At 44.0% G+C, this 19,431-nt stretch overlaps 1 protein-coding gene and 1 non-coding gene across 2 annotated transcripts; one reads left to right on the top strand and one right to left on the bottom strand.

The window, feature by feature from the left end:
* Positions 1 to 1,745: 1,745 nt before the first annotated feature.
* On the top strand, positions 1,746 to 1,818 carry Trnak-uuu (transfer RNA lysine (anticodon UUU)). The gene has a single exon. It is a non-coding gene; the product is annotated as a tRNA-Lys (tRNA).
* A 3,434-nt stretch (positions 1,819 to 5,252) lies between these two features.
* LOC128723264 (leucine-rich repeats and immunoglobulin-like domains protein 2) lies at positions 5,253 to 18,796 on the bottom strand. Its single transcript, XM_053816984.1, has 7 exons — positions 18,630 to 18,796; positions 16,236 to 17,253; positions 8,758 to 8,832; positions 8,398 to 8,679; positions 7,681 to 8,332; positions 7,444 to 7,612; positions 5,253 to 7,369 (listed from the first exon to the last, which is right to left on the bottom strand). Exons 2-7 carry the CDS (start codon positions 16,547 to 16,549, stop codon positions 5,253 to 5,255), a joined length of 3,609 nt encoding a protein of 1,202 aa, XP_053672959.1. The 5' UTR covers positions 16,550 to 17,253; positions 18,630 to 18,796.
* Positions 18,797 to 19,431: the final 635 nt, after the last annotated feature.

The following is a 19,431-nucleotide window of genomic DNA, read 5'->3' as shown; positions in this document are numbered from 1 at the left end:
CGCGCTGCACATAAAGTAAAATGTTTCTCATTACTTGCCCTTTGGTTTTGCAAGCAGCTGGCAAGAAAATCTCTCTCGTCGGCGCAGTGGAAACCCAGACGGACGAAAGATCACACGCATTGTTGATACTTTGAAAATGCCTCAAAGATTTAGCACCACAGCAAATAAAAATGTTCAAAAGAAGTTCAAACGGGTCTCAAACTAAGCCGAAGCGGGGCGAAGAAAAAGGACTGAAATGCACACTTCCGCGCCAAACGCCAAAATGAGCGGAAAAAAATTGCAGTTTAATACCCGCGGCTATGGGCAAGGACACGAAGTAAACAAAAAAAAACGACCGGCTGGAACATAAAATCGCCAGTAAAACTTTAATGCAAATTGAATTTTATGCTCAGCCCATAGTCGACCGTCCAACGAGGAGATACTTTTCCTGGGGTAAGTTTTGGTGGCGATGAAATTTGTTTCGCCACGTTTTCGGAACCTCGTTTGGTCGATCCAACGCAATTGTTTTTCGAACCGTGTGGCGACTCGTTCGGGATATTTCACCCGTTTGCATTCGTTCAAAAATTATGCTCTTTTACCCGGCCGTAAACATTTGTTACCATTCGCCGACGAATTGAACAATAGGCGAAGAAGAACGATCAACACTCCGCCGTCGAGTTTAGAATGGTGTCATTTCGTTTTCTTGGTGAACTTTTCGGCAAAAATAAAACCAGACCACTAGTGAGCTTTCTTTTTCTTTTCTTTCCCGATGCTCGATTTCGCTTCAACCGAAGAGCATGGATAATTAAATCGCGTAAACTTGACAGATGTACCGGAAAAGATGGTTCAGTTCGTCGGTTGAATTTTCTACAACCTAAAAGGCAATGTGAATCAATACATTGTTGGGAGTAATACAGCACTTAAGGTGCAATTGAAAAAATATCATTCAATTTTAAGTATCAATGCATCATATCAATTTTTTATCATTGAACCGTCTAAATTCTTAAGAAAAAAAAACAAGTATATTTTTTCATGTGTTTTAGAAAGTTTATATCTACTTTTATACACCGTTTTCAAGCCCTTTTACTGACAACAGACGTGAGGCGATCTTTTTTACTGTGTTGCACATCCTCTACCAAATTTGCCTTGGTAATTCACGAGAAAGTAAATTTACATGTTCAACTCCATTCATGTTGCGTAGTGGACCGAAATTCCAGCATCGGTAGGTCGGACGCAGTGAGTCTGCAGCAGAGTGTGATAAATAATAATAGCCAGATTGCAAATTCGGTGCACTTCGGGCCAAGTAAAAAACCAAGGCTAAAACCAACATTAAAAGACCGGAACGTTCGGTTACGGACGTTACGGTGCAACGTGGCACAACCCTCGTGTGCGGGTGTTCGAACTGTGACCGGACTCGGCCATAGGAACGATGTTGTAAAATACATTCTTCCCTAAATGCTGTGTAATGGCTGGACAGGTACACCACACTTCGCAACAGCACAATCATAATGTATTACATGGTTTATTATTGAGTTTTTAAATGTGAGCTCCCAATAAATACACAATACTTTGTTCGTTTCCCTCACTGTCTGCCCAGAAGCAGAGGAATACTCCAGCACGATGGTAATTGGGCACGCGTAATACGAACACATACCATACGCTAATTTGTCTAGATATCGTAATAGGACAATGACCTCAATAATACCTAAATAGATGTCTACGATGATAAATCAACCGGGTCATTGAATAGGTGTCATCTTCCAGATGCCCGGATAGCTCAGTCGGTAGAGCGTTGGACTTTTAATCCAACGGTCTAGGGTTCAAGTCCCTATTCGGGCGGAGAAATACAATATTTTTATGTAATAAAAAAATACTAAGAACAAACAAAATGATATATATTCCTGATAAAAAGCACAACAAACATTCGTCCCCATAAAGAACAATTATCCGCATGTAAAAAACCAAAGCGCGTTTATCATCTGGCCATTTTTCATACTAGGGAAAAAGTAGAAGAAATATAATTTTTAATTTTCTTAGTAAAACTGCTTAAAAGTTCATCTATTTCTTGAACATGTTTGATTTAGCTTACAAGTAACAGCACATGATTACTACCTTTCTCGTTGCTCACATTCGATTTGAATGCAACCTTGTATGCAATTGCTAGGGGTTATTTTATAATAATGTAAATGCCACCTTGGGCGATATAATATTGGTATGATTTTCGGATTCATTTTGAAACATTGTACAAAATCATGCACATGGCCGAACATAGTGCCAACAGTAGACACATTTTCTATGTAACAGCAGCCAGTAAGTAAGTTGCCGGAAGCCCACCTATACGGTAGTATTTCTTGCAAACGCGAAGAAAAGGACTAGATTGTGGAAAGCAGGAGGCAGAACAAGCTCACTAACGAAAGCTTATCCTTGTAACAGCTTATCTCGCGTGACTTGGTAGAGGAAGCGAGGAAGGAACGAACTACAAGTAGAAAGCTCACTTGAAAACATTGCACAAGTATGCAAATAAAATACTAAAAAGAAAATATTGGGGACTATCAGGAAGCTCCAGTACAAAAGAAAGCTCAATCGATGCACAGAGCTTTTCATACGGATCGGAGTATGACTCCCACTCGCTACGTTATATCACCAGAGCAATTCTTTCTCATATTTCCGTTTTGTAGGATTCGGATCTGAACACGCGAACAGAACACTCCACCATATCAGATATCAATTATAGTTTATTCGATAAATAGCTTATCCATACGCGATAACCTAACTTCTTAATTACAAAACTTCTTGGATTTCACGAATTGATGTGAGCTGCAGTGTAGTGAATTAGGGTTGTGAATCAAACAAATAATTTTCGCACGGACATTTGTTGAACCAAATGCTAGGCACAAACCAGTTATACAATAACTTAAAAATGCACGCTACGGTTGCAGAAAAAGTACGAAACGCATTGTGTTTGCATGTGTTAAACTGCTAAGTAAGATTTTTGCTTAAATACTGCTTTGTTAAGGCCATTTCGTTATATTTTGCTGCCCAATTGTAATGTTTTTTTTATGAGGCTACGGCTGACGTATAAAAAAGAGTTAATTGCACTTACTATCCTCTGTTCATGTTCCGTTTCATGTTATTTGCAAAGGCCATGTTGTGTAGGTTTCCCAAAAAATTTACGGCACTTTTAATTTTTCTTTTCTTAAGGAACGATTTTACGAGCATCATGGCGTTGTTGGTTATTTTTATGCTGTACCATACACTTATTCTATTGAAGTATATTATGAGGAACGGAAGGAAATTTAGAACTAACAAGCACGACATTTACAAAATACCTTACGAAACGTGTAATTAACGTGAAAAGCAGCATATCCCACTTGTGACAGTACATCTTTTTTTAAGTTTCCAGATGTTTCATTAGCAATTCCAATTACGGGATCTTTTAAACCGTACAGCTTCTTTGGTGTAGAGCATGATCAATGGTTATGCTATCTCCCTGTGTCGCATACACATTACAAGCCTCTCAATCCGTTTGCGAGTGTTAGAGTTCGGTTGCCTTATTGTACCTAGCAATGTACCGTAAACTTTAAAAGCACCATTGGAATCTTATATGAAAGATAAAAGTTGTAAAGTTGCTCTTCTTATTCTCATCTGTAGCAAAACATCTTAAGAAACATGCACGAAACAAGTGTTTATCGATTGCTGCATCCACTTTCTACTCGTTTTGTTCACATCAATAGCAATAGGAAAGTTTACAACGTGTAAACTCCAATTACGGCTTTACACGTATGTCCCTTTTCTGCGGTTGTTTTGTAGATTTTGTTTCCAATTTGTAACGATACAATTTCGACAGATCAAACTAAATGCGACAGTTGTAAGCAAAGAAAATAAGAGAGATGTGCAGAGAAAACAGTTGAATTGAGGGCAAACTGATACTAAACTAACCGTAAGTAATATTAACTTATCCTAAATTATTTTTCCTTCACACCATAGCGTAGCCAAGGGTGAAAAACAAAAATAAACATCACAGTTCAGAATTTGCTAACATATAAATAGAAATCGATTAACAGTTGCCTCATTCGCCTCGTCAAACGCTATTGCCACCAGTAAGTTATTGAACGAAGGCACACATAAAATTATAAACATCATATAAAACTGAAAACAAAGCGATCTTGCAATTCTATCGGGGAAAGTAATAATCAGATTTGTTTTTTTCCTGATTCATCAATGTAGCAAACCAGTAGACGGGTAGCAAGCTTGGGTTATAGAAAAGATAACAAAATTGTACATATCACACATTTTTTTTAACACGCGCACACTCCTTTTGTACATATATATATATGTTTAGTACATCCCAATTGATTTTTTTTTTCATTTGCATTTTTTTCCATTTAACCCACACAAAACTAAGGCAAAGCATTTGTATTTGTATATAACCCCGCTTAACAATACTTTCTGTCTTTCACGAAAACAATCGTTTCCTTCCCATCATATCGATTTCAAGTCCAGATCACAATTACAGTATGGCATACCAGCGTCCTGTTGACAGATGTTGAAACGGTAACAAATGCTCGATTAAAAAAGTGTCTCTTTTTTTTCATTAACAGTGAAGTAGTCAATGCAAATGTCGAAAAAGGATTTTGTCGGTTTGTTTTAGACTCTGTCAAGCAGTACACTCGTTGTCTTTTGTGGCACTTTTTCAAAAGCGATTTACTACAGCGGCTGTGAACCACTGGGTCAACATAATCTACACAAATCTGTATGCACTCAATTATTCCCGTACCCTTTGACTATCAATTTTGTCAAAGAACAAGCTTAACCCATTTAAAAAAGGAACATTTTTTAAATTATTTTTCTTGCAAACGGCTCAAATCTGAGCTCACTATCACTCTACGAGAAATTACAGTAAAATATCCGTGAACTATAGGTGCAGCAGGGTATACGTCTTGAAAAACAACAAACCCAACTGCGATTGGAATGAACGACGGAAGGCACCATGATGTTGTAGTTAAATATCAAATTCAATCTTAATTGTGCTCACGGTGAACTGTCTAGCGGCCATTCCAATGTATACGTTTATCAGTAGCTTTACTGTATATAGTTAAGACTTTGAGCAGTTTAAATTTAGATAAGAGGGCAACCTTATAGTCATAGTGAGGAAATAGTAATAGAATAAAGCTCTATCGGCAGTCCAGCTGTCGTTATAGAACTGTTTAAACCGGAATCTATAGTAGTTGGTATTAGTAGTAGTAATGTGAAGATTTTGCTAACGTAAAAATCTATCGGTTTACTTTTCTTCTCGTGTCACTCGTTCTCGTTGTTGGTTGCCGCAGTTCACTGGTGCACTCACCGTTCATCGTACTGCCATTACTGCTCCCCGTGCCGATACCACTGCTAGCGGAAGTCGGTACAGCATCCATGCTGTGGCATTGTTCCATTGATTTGGTTCTATATTTGGCCGGTTTTTCCATTAACCTCGGGTTTTCTAGCAGCAGTTGGTACAGTTGATTTACTTGTATCTGCTTCTGGGGAACAGGCTGTTCTTTTGCAGTCGGAATGACTGGATCAGCAGAAGCTTCCAACGAAGACGTTCGCAACGATGCCTCTGTTAGTGTGTTCGGTGCGCGAGTGAATCCCGGGAAGGTTTGTGAATTTGGTAAGCGTGAGACAGAAAGCCCTGCTGTTGATGGAATATAGTCTTCTATAGAGCAAGCAGGACCAATAGAAGGTTGAATAGTGGCCGGGCCACCCATCAACACAGTAGATGTGGCGTTCACTGGCGGTATCGCAGGAGGAGGTTCAATTCTCGGATCATCATCCGGATCGTGTGCATTCTGTGACGAAGGTAGCAATGAAGCATCGGATCGTGTGCCTAGTTGATATTGTCGATGGTGATTCAATTCCACGTCGCTAGTGTGCTTACGGTTGAGAGAATGTAGCAAGCATTTCAAATCTTCCTGACTGCCTCGATGAGCAGCATTCGTTGAGCCTGTTGCGGAAGCACAATCACCACCAGTCCCAGAATCCTTGGACGAGAGATCATCATCTAAATCATCTGAATCAAGCTCTGTAGAGCGAGTCTTCGTATTAGCAACTGCCGTATAAAAACCACCGTGGTCTCGTCCTATCGTACCACAATCGGCACTGTCACCGTCGTCGTCTACATTGGTTGTTATCTCCTTGTTGCGGACCATTGGAATCAAGTACTCAAAATAACCGGCAGGTGTAGTGGAAGTCCCGACGCCGCTTCGTACAATCAAGTTAGGTTGATTTATCTCCATACCTGTTGCGAGATCAAATTCCGTTTCCCCAGAACATCGCATAGCGCCTCCTCGAATTCGTTTCTCCATGCGATACATGCAAATCATCCAGATTAGCGACGTCACAAACACGCAAACTATCAAGGAACCCGCTATGGTCAACCACGAGCTAAATAGCTTTGAGTGAATTTCCACATCCTCCAGCACACCTGGTACATATCCTGTGCCCGTATCGCCCACAACAGATCCGTGCATGTCCTCCGGTGCATCAATGACGATCAAACGTGTGGATTCTCTTTCAGTACCTAGTTCATTCGCTAGCCGACACTCGTATAATCCGGCATCTGCTATTTCCGTGTCAACGATCACCAGCAGTTGGCCGTCACCCGTAATATAATGACGCTCCGTTAATCCTATCGGTTCACCATCTTTCAACCACAATATGACTGGTTTTGGCGATATGGATACTCTGCACACGATGACACTGGCTTTGCCAATAGGAGTCTCTAGACTGTTGATTGGCCGAAGTGCTGTTGGACTATCGAATACGACCACTGATGCGTTGGCTCGAATAATACCGGCCGGATTTTCTGCGGTGCAACTGTACACACCCATATCAATCAACTGCACATTCAAGATCAAAAAGGCGTCTTCGTTCGGGATGACGTGCATTCGGCGTTCCTTTGCCGCAGGGAAATCATTTCCACCATCTTTTTCCCAAGAAATTTGTGGCTTTGGCTCTCCCATCGCTGCACAATCCAATCGTGCTACTTTTCCTGGTTCCACGCTAACGTCAGACGGTGTTTTGCGAAATTTGGGATAGGTCCCTACGGTTACTTTCACTTTTGATGAATACACAACACCGTAGTTGTTCGTTATAATGCACTGGTATTTTCCGGCACCTGATTGCTGGATGTTTGGGATGGTCAATTCAGACGATCCGATTGTGCCATTATCGTTGTTGATCTGCTGAACTGTGAATTGTTCTGACGGTAGCTCGAGGTTGTCTTGCTTCCATTTAAAAGTCATTTTAGTAGCGGCTGTTGAAGTGGCCGTACACACAAGCGTTACATTCGTGCCTCGAATACCAAGCTGAGCTCTCGGTTCCTCGATCAAATGTGGCTTAGGGGAATCATCTACAAATGCATATATGGAACAAAACGTTTTCCGTTAGAATGATATCCTCTTCTGCATTCTCATTAATACCTACCACAAGAAAAGTTACTAGGATGCAGGTCACGGATCAAACGATTGCGAAGCCAAATGGGATAGATACATTCGGCGTCAATTTGGAACACCTCCCTTCGCTCTTTGATCCAATGATAAAACCACACCAGATTACAATCGCATATTAGATTCGTCGAGTTCATGATTAAGTTCTGGAAAATTGCAACATCCAATTAGTATAACAGCAATGAAGGTTATTGCATTGTACAATTGTAATTACCTTTAATCGAGGGGTATCCTTAAACGCGTTGTTCTGTATCGAAGAGATATTATTCTGACTGATCTCCAGGAGCGTAAGAGATTTTAAACCCAGGAAAGCCGTCCGGCTGACGGATTTGATTTCGTTCGCGTTCAAGTATAACCGCGTCAGCTTGTTCAAGCCCATAAACGGGCCTCGCATATCCTCAATCGTCCAAGAAATACGATTCGCATTCAGATACAGCGTCTCCAGGAGCCTCGTCTCGTTGAAGGTACCCTCACCAATTGCCGAAATGCGGTTTCCTTGTAAGTTGAGAGTCTGCAATGCGGACAGCTCCTCAAACGTGTATCGATCTAGTGTTTCAAGCTGGTTGTACGATAGATCCAAGCTGATAAGTTTAGGCGTAAACTCCCACCCGGATTGCTCGATTTCGCCGATCCGATTGTGGGCTAAGGCAAGGTTTGTGAGACTAGTTAGATTAAAAAATCCGCCCTTTCGTATGCTTGTGATGCTGTTGTTATTCAGCTCGAGCGTGCCTATCGATATGAGCCCATGAAACACACCATCCATCAGAGCCGGAATGCGATTATTGTTGAGCTTGAGGCTTTTGAGTTGATTGAGGTTCTGGAAAGTAAGACTTTGTACCTCCTCTAACGCGTTGCCGCTGATCTCTCTGCAAGAAGGGCAATAAAAATGCGTATTAAAGTTTGTACACTATTACCAGCTAATTTTACTTACAGCCTCTTCACGGACGTCAACCGATCGAAGGTGCCTTTCGTTAGCGTTGTCAGCTTGTTGAAATTCAAATTCAAATATTGCAAACTGTTTCTCGACGGAAACGACTGAGTCTGCACCTCCAGAATAGCATTCCGCGACAAATCGAGAAACCTTAGAGATGACAACGTCGCTAACGCCTCCATATCGATGATTTCAATTTCATTGTTACTTAGGACCAACTTCGTCAAGTTCCTGACTCCCATTAGTACCGGTATTCGACGCAGCCGATTGTTGTTTAAATTCCTACGATTTATTTCACAGAGAAATTGTTAGGGTGAAAATTTATTTTGTTTCCAGTATATCAATATCAATTGTACTTACAATGCTTGCAGCCGACGAAGGTCAACCAATTGCGCAGATACCGTATCGTGGCTCAGACGGTTGGACGCCAAGTCGCTATAAAAATCGAATGAAACAAGAAATCCGCATTAAAAAAAAATGCTAGATAACACCGCAATTTAGACGCGTATAAATCAATCACCCGGTCAATAATCTCACATATTCGGAAAGCCCAGTCGTGAACGTGATGTAATTCAACACTATATACCAGAACAAAAACAAACGCAAGATAAGTGAACCGTGCATCTAAAGACGTAAGTTTATGCTTGCCTACCACACACCTAAGGGTAATAGTAACTAGTATGCATTAAGTCTAAGCGGATATGAAGTTATCTAAAGTCAGTAACATTTCGGTAACATTGCCGTATGGAGTCGAGTAGATAAAGCATAAACGATAACTAACGCCTATGCGAAAGCACTCGTAACGGTTTGTCGATAAGATAAGCATTTGAAAAGGTGTGTTCTTCTGTTGTGTGGACACAACATCACAACTGGTGCGCAAAAACAATGCTTTGAAGGGTATATTATACCATGATAAGATAGTTTTGGTTGGGACAATGTGCGATAACTTCAAAAATCCAAAACATCATTTCCCGTATTTCCGTACTGCGTAAGCTACTATCGAAGTCTGCAGGAGATTGTTATTGTTGCAGAAGAAAACATACGCAAAATATGGAATAATATTTACTAAACAGCATATCAAGATTTCATTTGTTGTTCAAGGTGTGGAAGCTGAGTTTAAAATTTCAAAATCCTGAATCCAACAAGCCGCAGAATTATTACAGTCGATCATTGATGCAATACGACATACTTCGCATTCGAGTCGAATCTCTGAGCAACACTAACAAACAGCCGTGCAGCAGCAAATCAACAGGAAAAGAAACAGTGTTCCGGAGGTGTGCAACCGGTACTAACACTCCTGCACCAAACGGCACCAAGCTGGCTGCCGATGCGCTCAGCCACAGTCACAAACAAAGGGGAGCTTGCTGAAAAAAAACTGCACTAATGCGCCAGCGTACAACAAACTAACATTTGCATTACGGGTACAGCGCAGGGCAGGAAGTAAACCCGTATAATAAACGCGCCGTTGCACCACCATCGGCCGATTCATGAATGATCGAAAGCGATCTGCTTCTCCTTCTCGTCGTTCCCTTCCTTCACGCTGGCACCACCGTACAACTAGCAGAACCAGTCAGCGAAAGGAATTAAAACGCGCGTAGGCGACCTAGACAGAAAGGCTCGCGGCACCGGGGGTGGTGCATGCGTGTTTGCACTAAACCATTCGCACGAGGCAAGAATGCACGTGCGTTGGCGACCAGTACCTGTTTGTGAAGGGGGGCTGGCTGGCTTTCCAAGTTCTCTCCGTGATGGAAACCAAAAAAGGTGTACACTTTTTAGCAAACAAAATAAATGACGATAAATGTTAATGATAAAAGCACATTAGTGCATTCCAGGAGCTGCAACTTGTGTACGTTCCATTTGTAAAAGTATTTAAAATATTTGCGCAATGATTGTTTCCGATGAGTCACGCTTGCGATCGGATGGATCATGTTGCATACACCGCGCACGATCAGCAAGCAAGATCAACAGAAAACGACGTAGAGTATAGCGCTGAGATTGAGCAACAAACATTTCTGTTTCCGGTTGATTTCACAGGTGTTAATTTATTCCTCGCTGGCCCACACGATATCGCCATTGTCACGGAAAACCATCTACTCCCGCCATATAACGCCAACACCGTTTAAACATACGAAAACCATGATTTCGTATTCCTCCTTAACAGCCGGATTGGAATATAGATTTCGTTTGCACAAAAAGGAATCCATAATCCACCAGGCTGGGTCAGTAAGTGAATGAACAAAAACCGTTCGGATTAAAAGCCTAAAAGATTTAAATCGGCACAAATCTTCGATTTAAATGGCAACCTTTGATTCGCGTGCTTATACACACTAGGCCGGGGCGCTTTGCTGGCTAAGCGGCTCGACAGTGAGCTCGACAGTTTATAAGGAAATGCTGCACAGCACTTTTCAACGGCTGAGCATTCGAAAACGACGCTTCCCAAAGCGTAACAGCATCTACGCCAAAAGGCTTTTGCACAGATTAGCGTGAACCAAACTCACCAAACGCTAATCGAAGCACCGATTTGGAGCGCGTTTTATGTGCCTCTTAAAAATTTCAATTTAGCAACACACCCACATTCCCCAATCGGTTTGCCATTCAAAGTGAATTCTTGTTGATGCTAGGAAAAGTGCACAGCATGGCGATTGGGGTGATGCCGGGTGTGGTACGATTGAATTTCAGAATTGACGCACATACGACTCGTAAACCCCCCACAGACCAGCCGTTGCAGATTAGTCACTACTCTCTATCATTGGTGAACGGTGGCGGCAACATGCTTGCTGCTGTTTTGTCACAAGGTTTAACCAGTAGATAAACGTAATGGTGGCTGCTTAAATGGTGGTCAACTTGGTTAAACCACCGTCCGAAGCGAACAACAATCGCTGTTTTGCGAGCAACCGTTACACAACCGCGATGCATTGCCAGGGGTGGCTAAAGGAAACAAATTTACGTAATGCTTAGCTAACATGCAACAATACTTCTCGGAAAAGGCCTTCCCTGCAAACAGATAAGCGACCAGAGCCATCATCCAAACTGCGTTTAAGTGCCTTCGTTCTAACCACTTCCGGTTCTAGAAAGTTAAACACACTCTTCTTTGCTTACAGTGAGTTTGAAGAGCGATTGGCTTTGATTAAACTTTCCTTTTCCGAAGCTGTTTGGGCACGGACAACCTATGGCATATTTTGCTGCTATGTGGCGAAAAGTTTATTTACAAACATTTATCAAAATTCGCCCATGTTTTTTTTTCTAGAAACGACAGTTCCAGTAAGGAATTTTAATGGATGATTCAGCCATTGTTACATCAATCACACCACCTTCGTGTTGGTGTTATGGAAAACTTTGTCAATATTTATCATGTGAAATAACTGAAAATTATGATGAATTACTCGTGCAGTGAAAAAAAAACTTCTCACGTCAGCTTTATCAATACCACATTTGCACACGGCAGAAGATAGCAGATTATCTAAATCGCTCCCAGCAAACATCGTGTCGTCGATCAAACCCACAACAGCTAAATGTCGCTTAATGCCGGTGCGTCCAGCCGCGATATGAAACCCAAACTGCAAGTTGAATAAAGACCTTTTCGTACAGCGTTAACGAGTGACCAAAATGTGACAACCGTGAGAGCATGTTTAGATAATGAACGTTGATAAAAATCGTGCATCGTAACACCAATGAAATCAACAGCAAAACATGCGAAAAAAATCGTCACGTAAAAGATACTTTGGACTCATTTGGCTGCCAATTTGCATTCTTTTGGTGGAGTACCAAAACGAGCTAAGAATAAAATTTTTACCTACACGTACGAGCGGATACATTGCTCAGAATCTTATCACGACTAGCTACAAGGCTGGTTATCATAAAATAAAATAGGCCACAAGTGAAAAATAAATTGATTTTTACCTGTTCTTTGATCACACACAATTCCCCGATTGTTTACAAACAGTACAGCGCCTATCGAATGGCTATCAATAGCTGGCAAAGGGGCTATAGCCAACATGGAAAGAGTTTATATTGAGAGCCATAAAATAGGCACGCATCAAACGGTCTATCTTATCAAACTTATCAAGACCTGCAATTAAGTGATAATAAGTGAAGTCCACACGTAGTACCGTGGTTTCAGATTCATGTTCGACCGCATCGAAAGAAAACGGAACTGGATAACATTCGAATAGTTTAGTGAAGTAAGTAAGCTTTAAGGGAGGAAAAATTTAAATAAATAAAATTGGGTAATTAGCGAGAAACATTCTTCATAAAAAAAGCCATCGAGAAATCGAGCACACGTTAGCACATGCTCCCCATCCTAGTTGTGAATGTAAATATCCAAAGCTATAATGATTGATGATCATCGTATTGGATGATGATGATTGCACAGCCATTGAATTGATGCTATTCATTTGATTGTTATATATATACACCAAACAAATAAGCGATAGGAACAGACAGATAGTTCGATTCGATTACTTCCCCAGGATTTGGTCGCCTATCTCATGTCCAACTATTGAAGCACGCGTATAGCACGCATTAAAAAATCTTATCAAATCATAGAAACCACCCTCCGTAGTAAAATAAAGACCTATTATCGATCACCAAGCTTTTCTTCGAATCAGATGGACGAACACAAGACAGTAAAGGGCAGCAGACGAACGCAGTTGTGTAGTTAGTTTGTTTTTTTTTTTCGAATAAAATGTAAACATATCTATCGATCGATTACAAACCGTCGATTCGTTCACTATCTAATTTCAGGAATAGGGTAGATTGAATTGACGAAGGACAAAAACAACATACACACGCACACCGGTACCGAAGAAAACCGCCTGTTCAAACAGACTTCCAGTGATAAGAAAAGTACCCGAAGCCAATCGCTCTCGCTCGTCGCAGCTCTGCTAGTTTCTCGATTTTTATCGAACCACTGTTATGATGTTAGCCATTGAAAAACAGAAAACCTAATGTGTATCCCTGGTACCACCTCTCAAGTGCGTGTCTGTCACCCCGAATTACTGATAAGAAACTCCACCGGAATCCGAGAAAACGGCAACATAAAATACCAATAAATAACGACCGCATTTACCCATCAAAGAAATCGTCCTAATCTTCCGAACCAGCTTTCTGGCATTTGATCACACCTTTGCAAGCAGGAAAATCATGTCAGTGCGTGAAAGCGAAAAAAGGAAATATGCCCCCGTTCTCCAAACATGGATGACGAAAGCCCCGTTGTTGTTCTAGTTTGAGGCCATTGCGCGATGGTTGTGCGGCTCTTAATATGTTCATGTTTGGCTCGGAAAGCGACCCTCCTCCATCTCCGACCGTGAGAGTGTCTGCGACACACGCGAACAGCGAACAGCAATTGCGCACTTGAACGATACACACAATGTGGAGAAAAATATAATGTCAACATCAGCTCGAAGCCCTTCGATAGGGAATCGAAGCCATACGTGTTTTTCTAGTCCATCATTTGGTTTCGTTTTTTTTTTCTTACTTAGTTTTGACTCAAACTAGGTACGGGCTGTTCGTTGGGGGCATCTAATGACGAGCTTGTTTGCGATAGTTTTCACGATACCAGAACAAATATACGTAATGCAACACAACTGGGACAGATTTTGTTTGGAACGTTGCATCTACAAAAAAACGGCAAATGACGTAGAAATTGCAAACTCTTCAACAATTTAGAGACAGATGGCTACAGTCGATTGATCTAAATTACGACGACATTGATATTCTTTCTTTGTTTGACATTGATTATATGTTTTACTACAAGAAAACTATACAAGGGTGAAAAGAAACAAGGATGGAAAAGCAATACGAATTGAAATACGTAAATTATATGTTTACAAAATGCATTTCAAACTCCTCTATTATATAGCATCATACAGAAGTGAGCTGTTTGGCAGCCCTCTCCTTCAATATAGCTCCTTTCAATGTAGCTAAACAATGGTGCAAGCCTCCAAAACTAGAACAGGAAAAGCAATGCACGAAATACGATGCATCTTCGAAAGCGTCAGAGTAATATCTCCGACACCCACGAGGGGGCTTGATGGAAAGAAACGGAAGAAAATGGAACGGATGCGTCCAACAGCGTTTCATCATCAGCTCATCTCCGGATGGCCGTCAGAATCGATGCTCCGTTATCGAAGTGCTGATTGATCGTTTGTGGGCCGTAGTTTACGTAATGAGAACGATTGGGGCGGTTTCAAGTATAACCACATGGATTTAAACTCTCACACCAGTCAGCATCAGCAATCGATGAAAAAATAGCCATCGTTAGAAAGCAAACGATACGATGGAAACGAAGGAAAAACGATGCTGGCAGTTGTGACACGTAAGTCACGTCGACCGGACGTGAGAAAGTGTAACCTGATAGCCGCATTGAGCCTTATGATAAGACCGAAAAAAAAAACAAGACAACATCATGCACATGCACCGACTCTTTGTTCGCTCGCCGAACGAAAAGAAGCGTTTATCTATTGAATGCATTCGTATCTGTATGTTTGTGAATGTGTTTTTCATCGCCATACATGGAAAGTTATAAATTATCAATAGTAATCAATATAATTACCATACATCCGTGATCGTATAAAATTGATACATACAAAGCTAGTACGATGTCACGAGAGATGCAGAATCAAACTAATGAATATATTTTCCAGTTGCGATACCAGTTGCTATGCAAAAATGGCATGCTTCTCGTCTCACTAGCCACGCAAAAACGTCGTATTTTATTTCCGACCAACGCTCATGCAACTATCCAATCATGAAAGCAGACGAATCAAAATCGATCAAACATCCGGCATTGCGCTGCATTTTCCGCTAATCCCGACGTAATTCTACCGATGGCAGGTACGCGAAAGCCAGAAGCTATCATTCTACGGCTACGGCCATCATGTTCGCTTTATCTATTTATATTTGATCCCACACTTTTAGAATCAATATCCCTTCCACTTACGCCCCACAAAACACGCCACTCACAGTACAGCAAGAAAAACAGCTCCCCGTTCCATGCAGAACAGGCAAAAGTGGCATACGTTCGGTCGTAGACCTTTCAATTAATGAGAAAATGATCTACGTCGGACGCGTAACGCGTTTCCGAAGCTAGTTTCAGTGAAACCGCGACCTTTAGCAAAACACGACATATACCCCGGAGTTGCATGATGGATTGCATTTTGCCGGAACGGACGCGAATGTCCACATCCCGGCGAATCTGCGCAAGGTGCAGTATGTTAGCCCGTGCCGGAAATGTCACCACACCAGCTCACCATCCATTAATTTGTCCATGCCGCCCATCGACATTCCGGGAGCGCGCGTGGAGCGAAGAATAAAATGTGCACTGTGAAAAATCATATGCGCACTCTTGCTGCGGTTTTGAGTGCGTTTAGGGAGGCGTGCTGTGTTTTCCTCGAGACAGGCCCTTATGACACTACCGTCGCACGCCTAAAAGTGCAACCTCCGTGACCGACTAGCGCGTGTCCTGGGTGTGGTGGCCTTTTTGCGGACGAAAGAGACTGGGTTGAGACTTGCTAGTTGGCTTGGGAGTTCGGGAGTGAAGAGTTCGTTATATTAATAAATCAAAAACCTTTTGCTTCGTCTTTTTCTTCTTCTCCCGCTTAAGGGCCTCTCCGGACGATCGTCGCAAGGCACGCGGGACACTGGGAAAACGCGCACATGGCATTCGCCGGAGACTAATGGATGTTTAAAAATGGCAAAACCGAACGATGCGAAACCGTTGGGCGGAAAATTTGAATCCCTCCCCTGTTCCCTCCCTTCGAAAACCTAGTTTTCCACCCGCCCGTTTTTGGTCCCCCACTATTTTGCAACCCTACAGTAAAGGTGTAAGAGATACTTACAGATTATCCACCCAGTGCGGCATCGGGAAAAGCGACTTGAGGTTTTTCTTCGAGCAATCGATGGCATTTCCCAGACAGGGGCACTGCTTCTGGCAGAAGTTACCACCGGACGCGCTCGGTTGGGGCAGTATTGGCAGCGTGTCACTCTCGTCACTGCCCACACCACCCCCGGCGACCGCCGCACCCTCGACCACCGCTTGCGGCAACCAAATGCCAGCGACGGCGACGGCGAGGATGGCCGCAATTAATCGGAGCATTTTTATTTTTACTCTACCACCGCCGGTTCCTCGCGCGGGGGTAGCTGAACTCCGCATTTTCTCCTTGATCGCGTGATCGCACCCGCCACGGGCTGTGCGCGAATCGATCTTCGCACTTTCGGTTTGTGCTTTGTGTGTTAAAATTGTCCCACCATAGACCGGGGGGCGATTGGTCTGCACGAGAAAAACGACGGGCGTGAATTGCTTAGTGGCCGCTGCTCGTCGCAGGAATCACTGTAACACTTTGCATCGTAGACACCACCCGGTTTGTGTGTGTGTGTTTTTTTTCTTCTTTTCTTTGCTGTGAATTTGTCAACGTTTCGCGCACTCGCTTTCTCTCGCCATTATCCTTCAGCGTTAATCAACCAACCGGGCGCAGGGTATCGTCACTGTTTTTTCGCACTTATTTGTCGCATCCAATTCCGTTCACAGCCGTGCTCGAAACGACCGGTGACCTAAGGGACATTCATCACCATTGCCTCCGGTGTCGTCGTCCCAGCGTCCGTTGAAAAGCATGGCCCGTGATGCTGCGCCTACTGCCATGATATTGATGCGGTGGTGTTTATTTTTCCTCGCTGACACTAATTCATCCCCTCGAAGTAGGCACTGTTCGACAGGACGTGGGGTCTCTGTCGTTTTTCTCTCGCTAATCTCACCGCGAGGAAGCGCTTGTTGGTTTCCGCTCGTCTGCACTTTTCCGAAGACGTACTTCACACAACCGCGAATGATCACTTGCGCACACCCGCACACCCGTACTGCTGCTGTTTAGGGAGGGAAAAAAAGAGCACTTACATAAACGAAATATTCAAACACATCGCCCATCCCACGAGGGAGGATGTAATCGGAAACTATCTCCTCGCGCTCCCCATGGTCCTCGTGCCACTCTCCCGTATTGGGGGGAGGGATGAAAAATGCACATCCACCCTGCAACCCGTGGGGGAGGGTTGCAATCGGTCGGGTCAGATTCCCGGAAAACCCCCGGACCGTGAAAACCACCCGTTGACACCAGGCGAGCTATTACGCCATTGCACCGCCCGGTGACGACGATGACGGTTTCCTCACGCACGAAAAACGTTCACGCGCGCGCCAACCAGCTGTGGGCGGGCGTGCGAACGAGACGCAACACACAGCAGCTCCACCGCTCTCGCGAGCGTTGAAATGTTTTTGTTTTGCTGGCTGGGTGGCTGGCAGGCTCCCTCTGTGTGTGCCGTTGGCCGTTCTATGCGCGAGGAACCCAGCTGTCTCGAAAACCGGGGCGGTTGTAAAGCCTATCGGCTTTCTCTTTCCCTCACACCCCTAAAAAAAGTGCACCGTTTGCTCGCCTTCGTCTCAGTAGGCGGCTGCGGACTGTGTGTATATATATATATATATCTATCTATCTACGGTCCGCAGCGGGGACACGCGAGATGAATTGTTGTATCACAGCACAACAAGGGGCAACAAGGAGGGGGAGGCCAAAACACGCCACACACACCCACGGTGGCAAACACCCACGCTGGGCGCAAACCGCGCGCGCGCGCCCTCGCGGCCCCATTCACACACCAACACAGCCCCGGGCACATACGCACGCCGCTATCACAACGGGGAACTCTCCAATATCGGGGGGAGTTTGATTAATTTTTAAGTTTTGTTATTGTTGCCCTCGGTTGGTTTCCCCCAAAAAAAAAAAAAAGAAACACACTCCCGCACGCGGCGTGTTTCCTGTGTGTTCGCCTTACGAAGGACCCAGGTCCACAACAACACAACGCACGGGGCGCTTTAATTTGCTGTCTGCTACCGATTATGGCATTGTGCTGCGACGAGAACGGGGTGCCCGTGGATTAACGGCGACCGGTGGCTCACCAGCAGCCCCATTTTGACGTGTTTTTAGCCCTTTCCTGATGGCGTAACCGTCGGGCAACCACACCAGGACACAATTTCCATCGCCAGCCGTCAAACGCGCTACGTCGCTAACGCAGCAGGCCATGATTTCGCGGTGAAAAATCAATTCAAAAAGTCACACTTTTTCTCACAAAAACACTGCTTAAAACGTCGCTCGAACGACGATGCGTTCCGCGAAAACCAGTACAACACAACCGCGTACCACACCACACGCAAAACCAGTCGCGGGTCTGTTTTCGTTGCTCCGATATCTTACTTTTCTCTCTCTCTCTCTCTCTCTCTCTGGCGCTTGCACGCGCGCACAGTTAACTGTCAAACGAAACGCGCGCGCCTCTCTGGATGGGCTCACGCGCGCGCGCGCTCTCTCTCTCTCTCTCTCGCTAGCGGAAGGCACACGCACAGGTCGCGAACGCGTTCACGGAAAAACCGTCCGATCGAAGGCACTGCCAAGAACGTAGTGACGTTTCGAACTCTGCGCTGCTGCCGCAACAGCTCGCAGCCGTGCTCTCTCGCGGTGTTCTCCGTTGCTTTCTTCTTCTCTTTTCGGCGGGCGGTTTTGTCGTTTTCTTCCGCACTCGATACCCTTGCCGGGCTGGGCTGCTGCAAAGGGTGCCGGCGAGAGAGAGAGAGAGAGAGTGAGGGTGCGTCTCCTTCGCTCACCACCCACCCGGGCACCGGATGGGGTTTCTAAGCTTCTCGCTTACTCTTTCGTTCTCACTCTCTCTCTTGCTCTTTCGCTTGTGTTCTTTACGTACGGCGGGATGCCCGCGTGCGCACATGTGTTTTTTTTTTCTAACGCTCTTCGTTCAGCTCTCCTACGCGCACGCACACACACACAACAGCGAGCGAACCGTTTGCCCTTTTCTTTCCACACCACCCTCTTCCTGCTCACCCGCTCACCCACCAACCGCCGACAACTAACGACGCATTTCTAGACATCTTGGCACTGGCTTGCTGGGTTGCGCACCGAGGGTGTCGTGTTCTCGTGAAGGGCCCGTAGAAGCGGCCGGTGAGACGGAGATGAGTGGGAAACGGAGATCCACACCAACGCACTAGAA

Source organism: Anopheles nili, chromosome 3, assembly GCF_943737925.1.
Source record: "Anopheles nili chromosome 3, idAnoNiliSN_F5_01, whole genome shotgun sequence".
In the NCBI taxonomy this organism is placed as follows: Eukaryota; Metazoa; Arthropoda; class Insecta; order Diptera; family Culicidae; genus Anopheles; species Anopheles nili.
The sequence above is the reverse complement of the archived record's forward strand: the minus strand, read 5'-3'. Positions and strand labels throughout refer to the sequence as shown.

What these genes read in the sequence shown, in the direction of transcription:
- LOC128723264 (XM_053816984.1), bottom strand. Translation starts at nt 16,549, where the DNA reads ATGCGGAGTTCAGCTACCCCCGCGCGAGGAACCGGCGGTGGTAGAGTA. An exon ending in TTGACGTCCGTGAAGAGGCT is followed by an intron (nt 8,333 to 8,397) that starts GTAAGTAAAATT and finishes CCCTTCTTGCAG; the next exon opens with AGAGATCAGCGGCAACGCGT. An exon ending in AGGATACCCCTCGATTAAAG is followed by an intron (nt 7,613 to 7,680) that starts GTAATTACAATT and finishes GCAATTTTCCAG; the next exon opens with AACTTAATCATGAACTCGAC.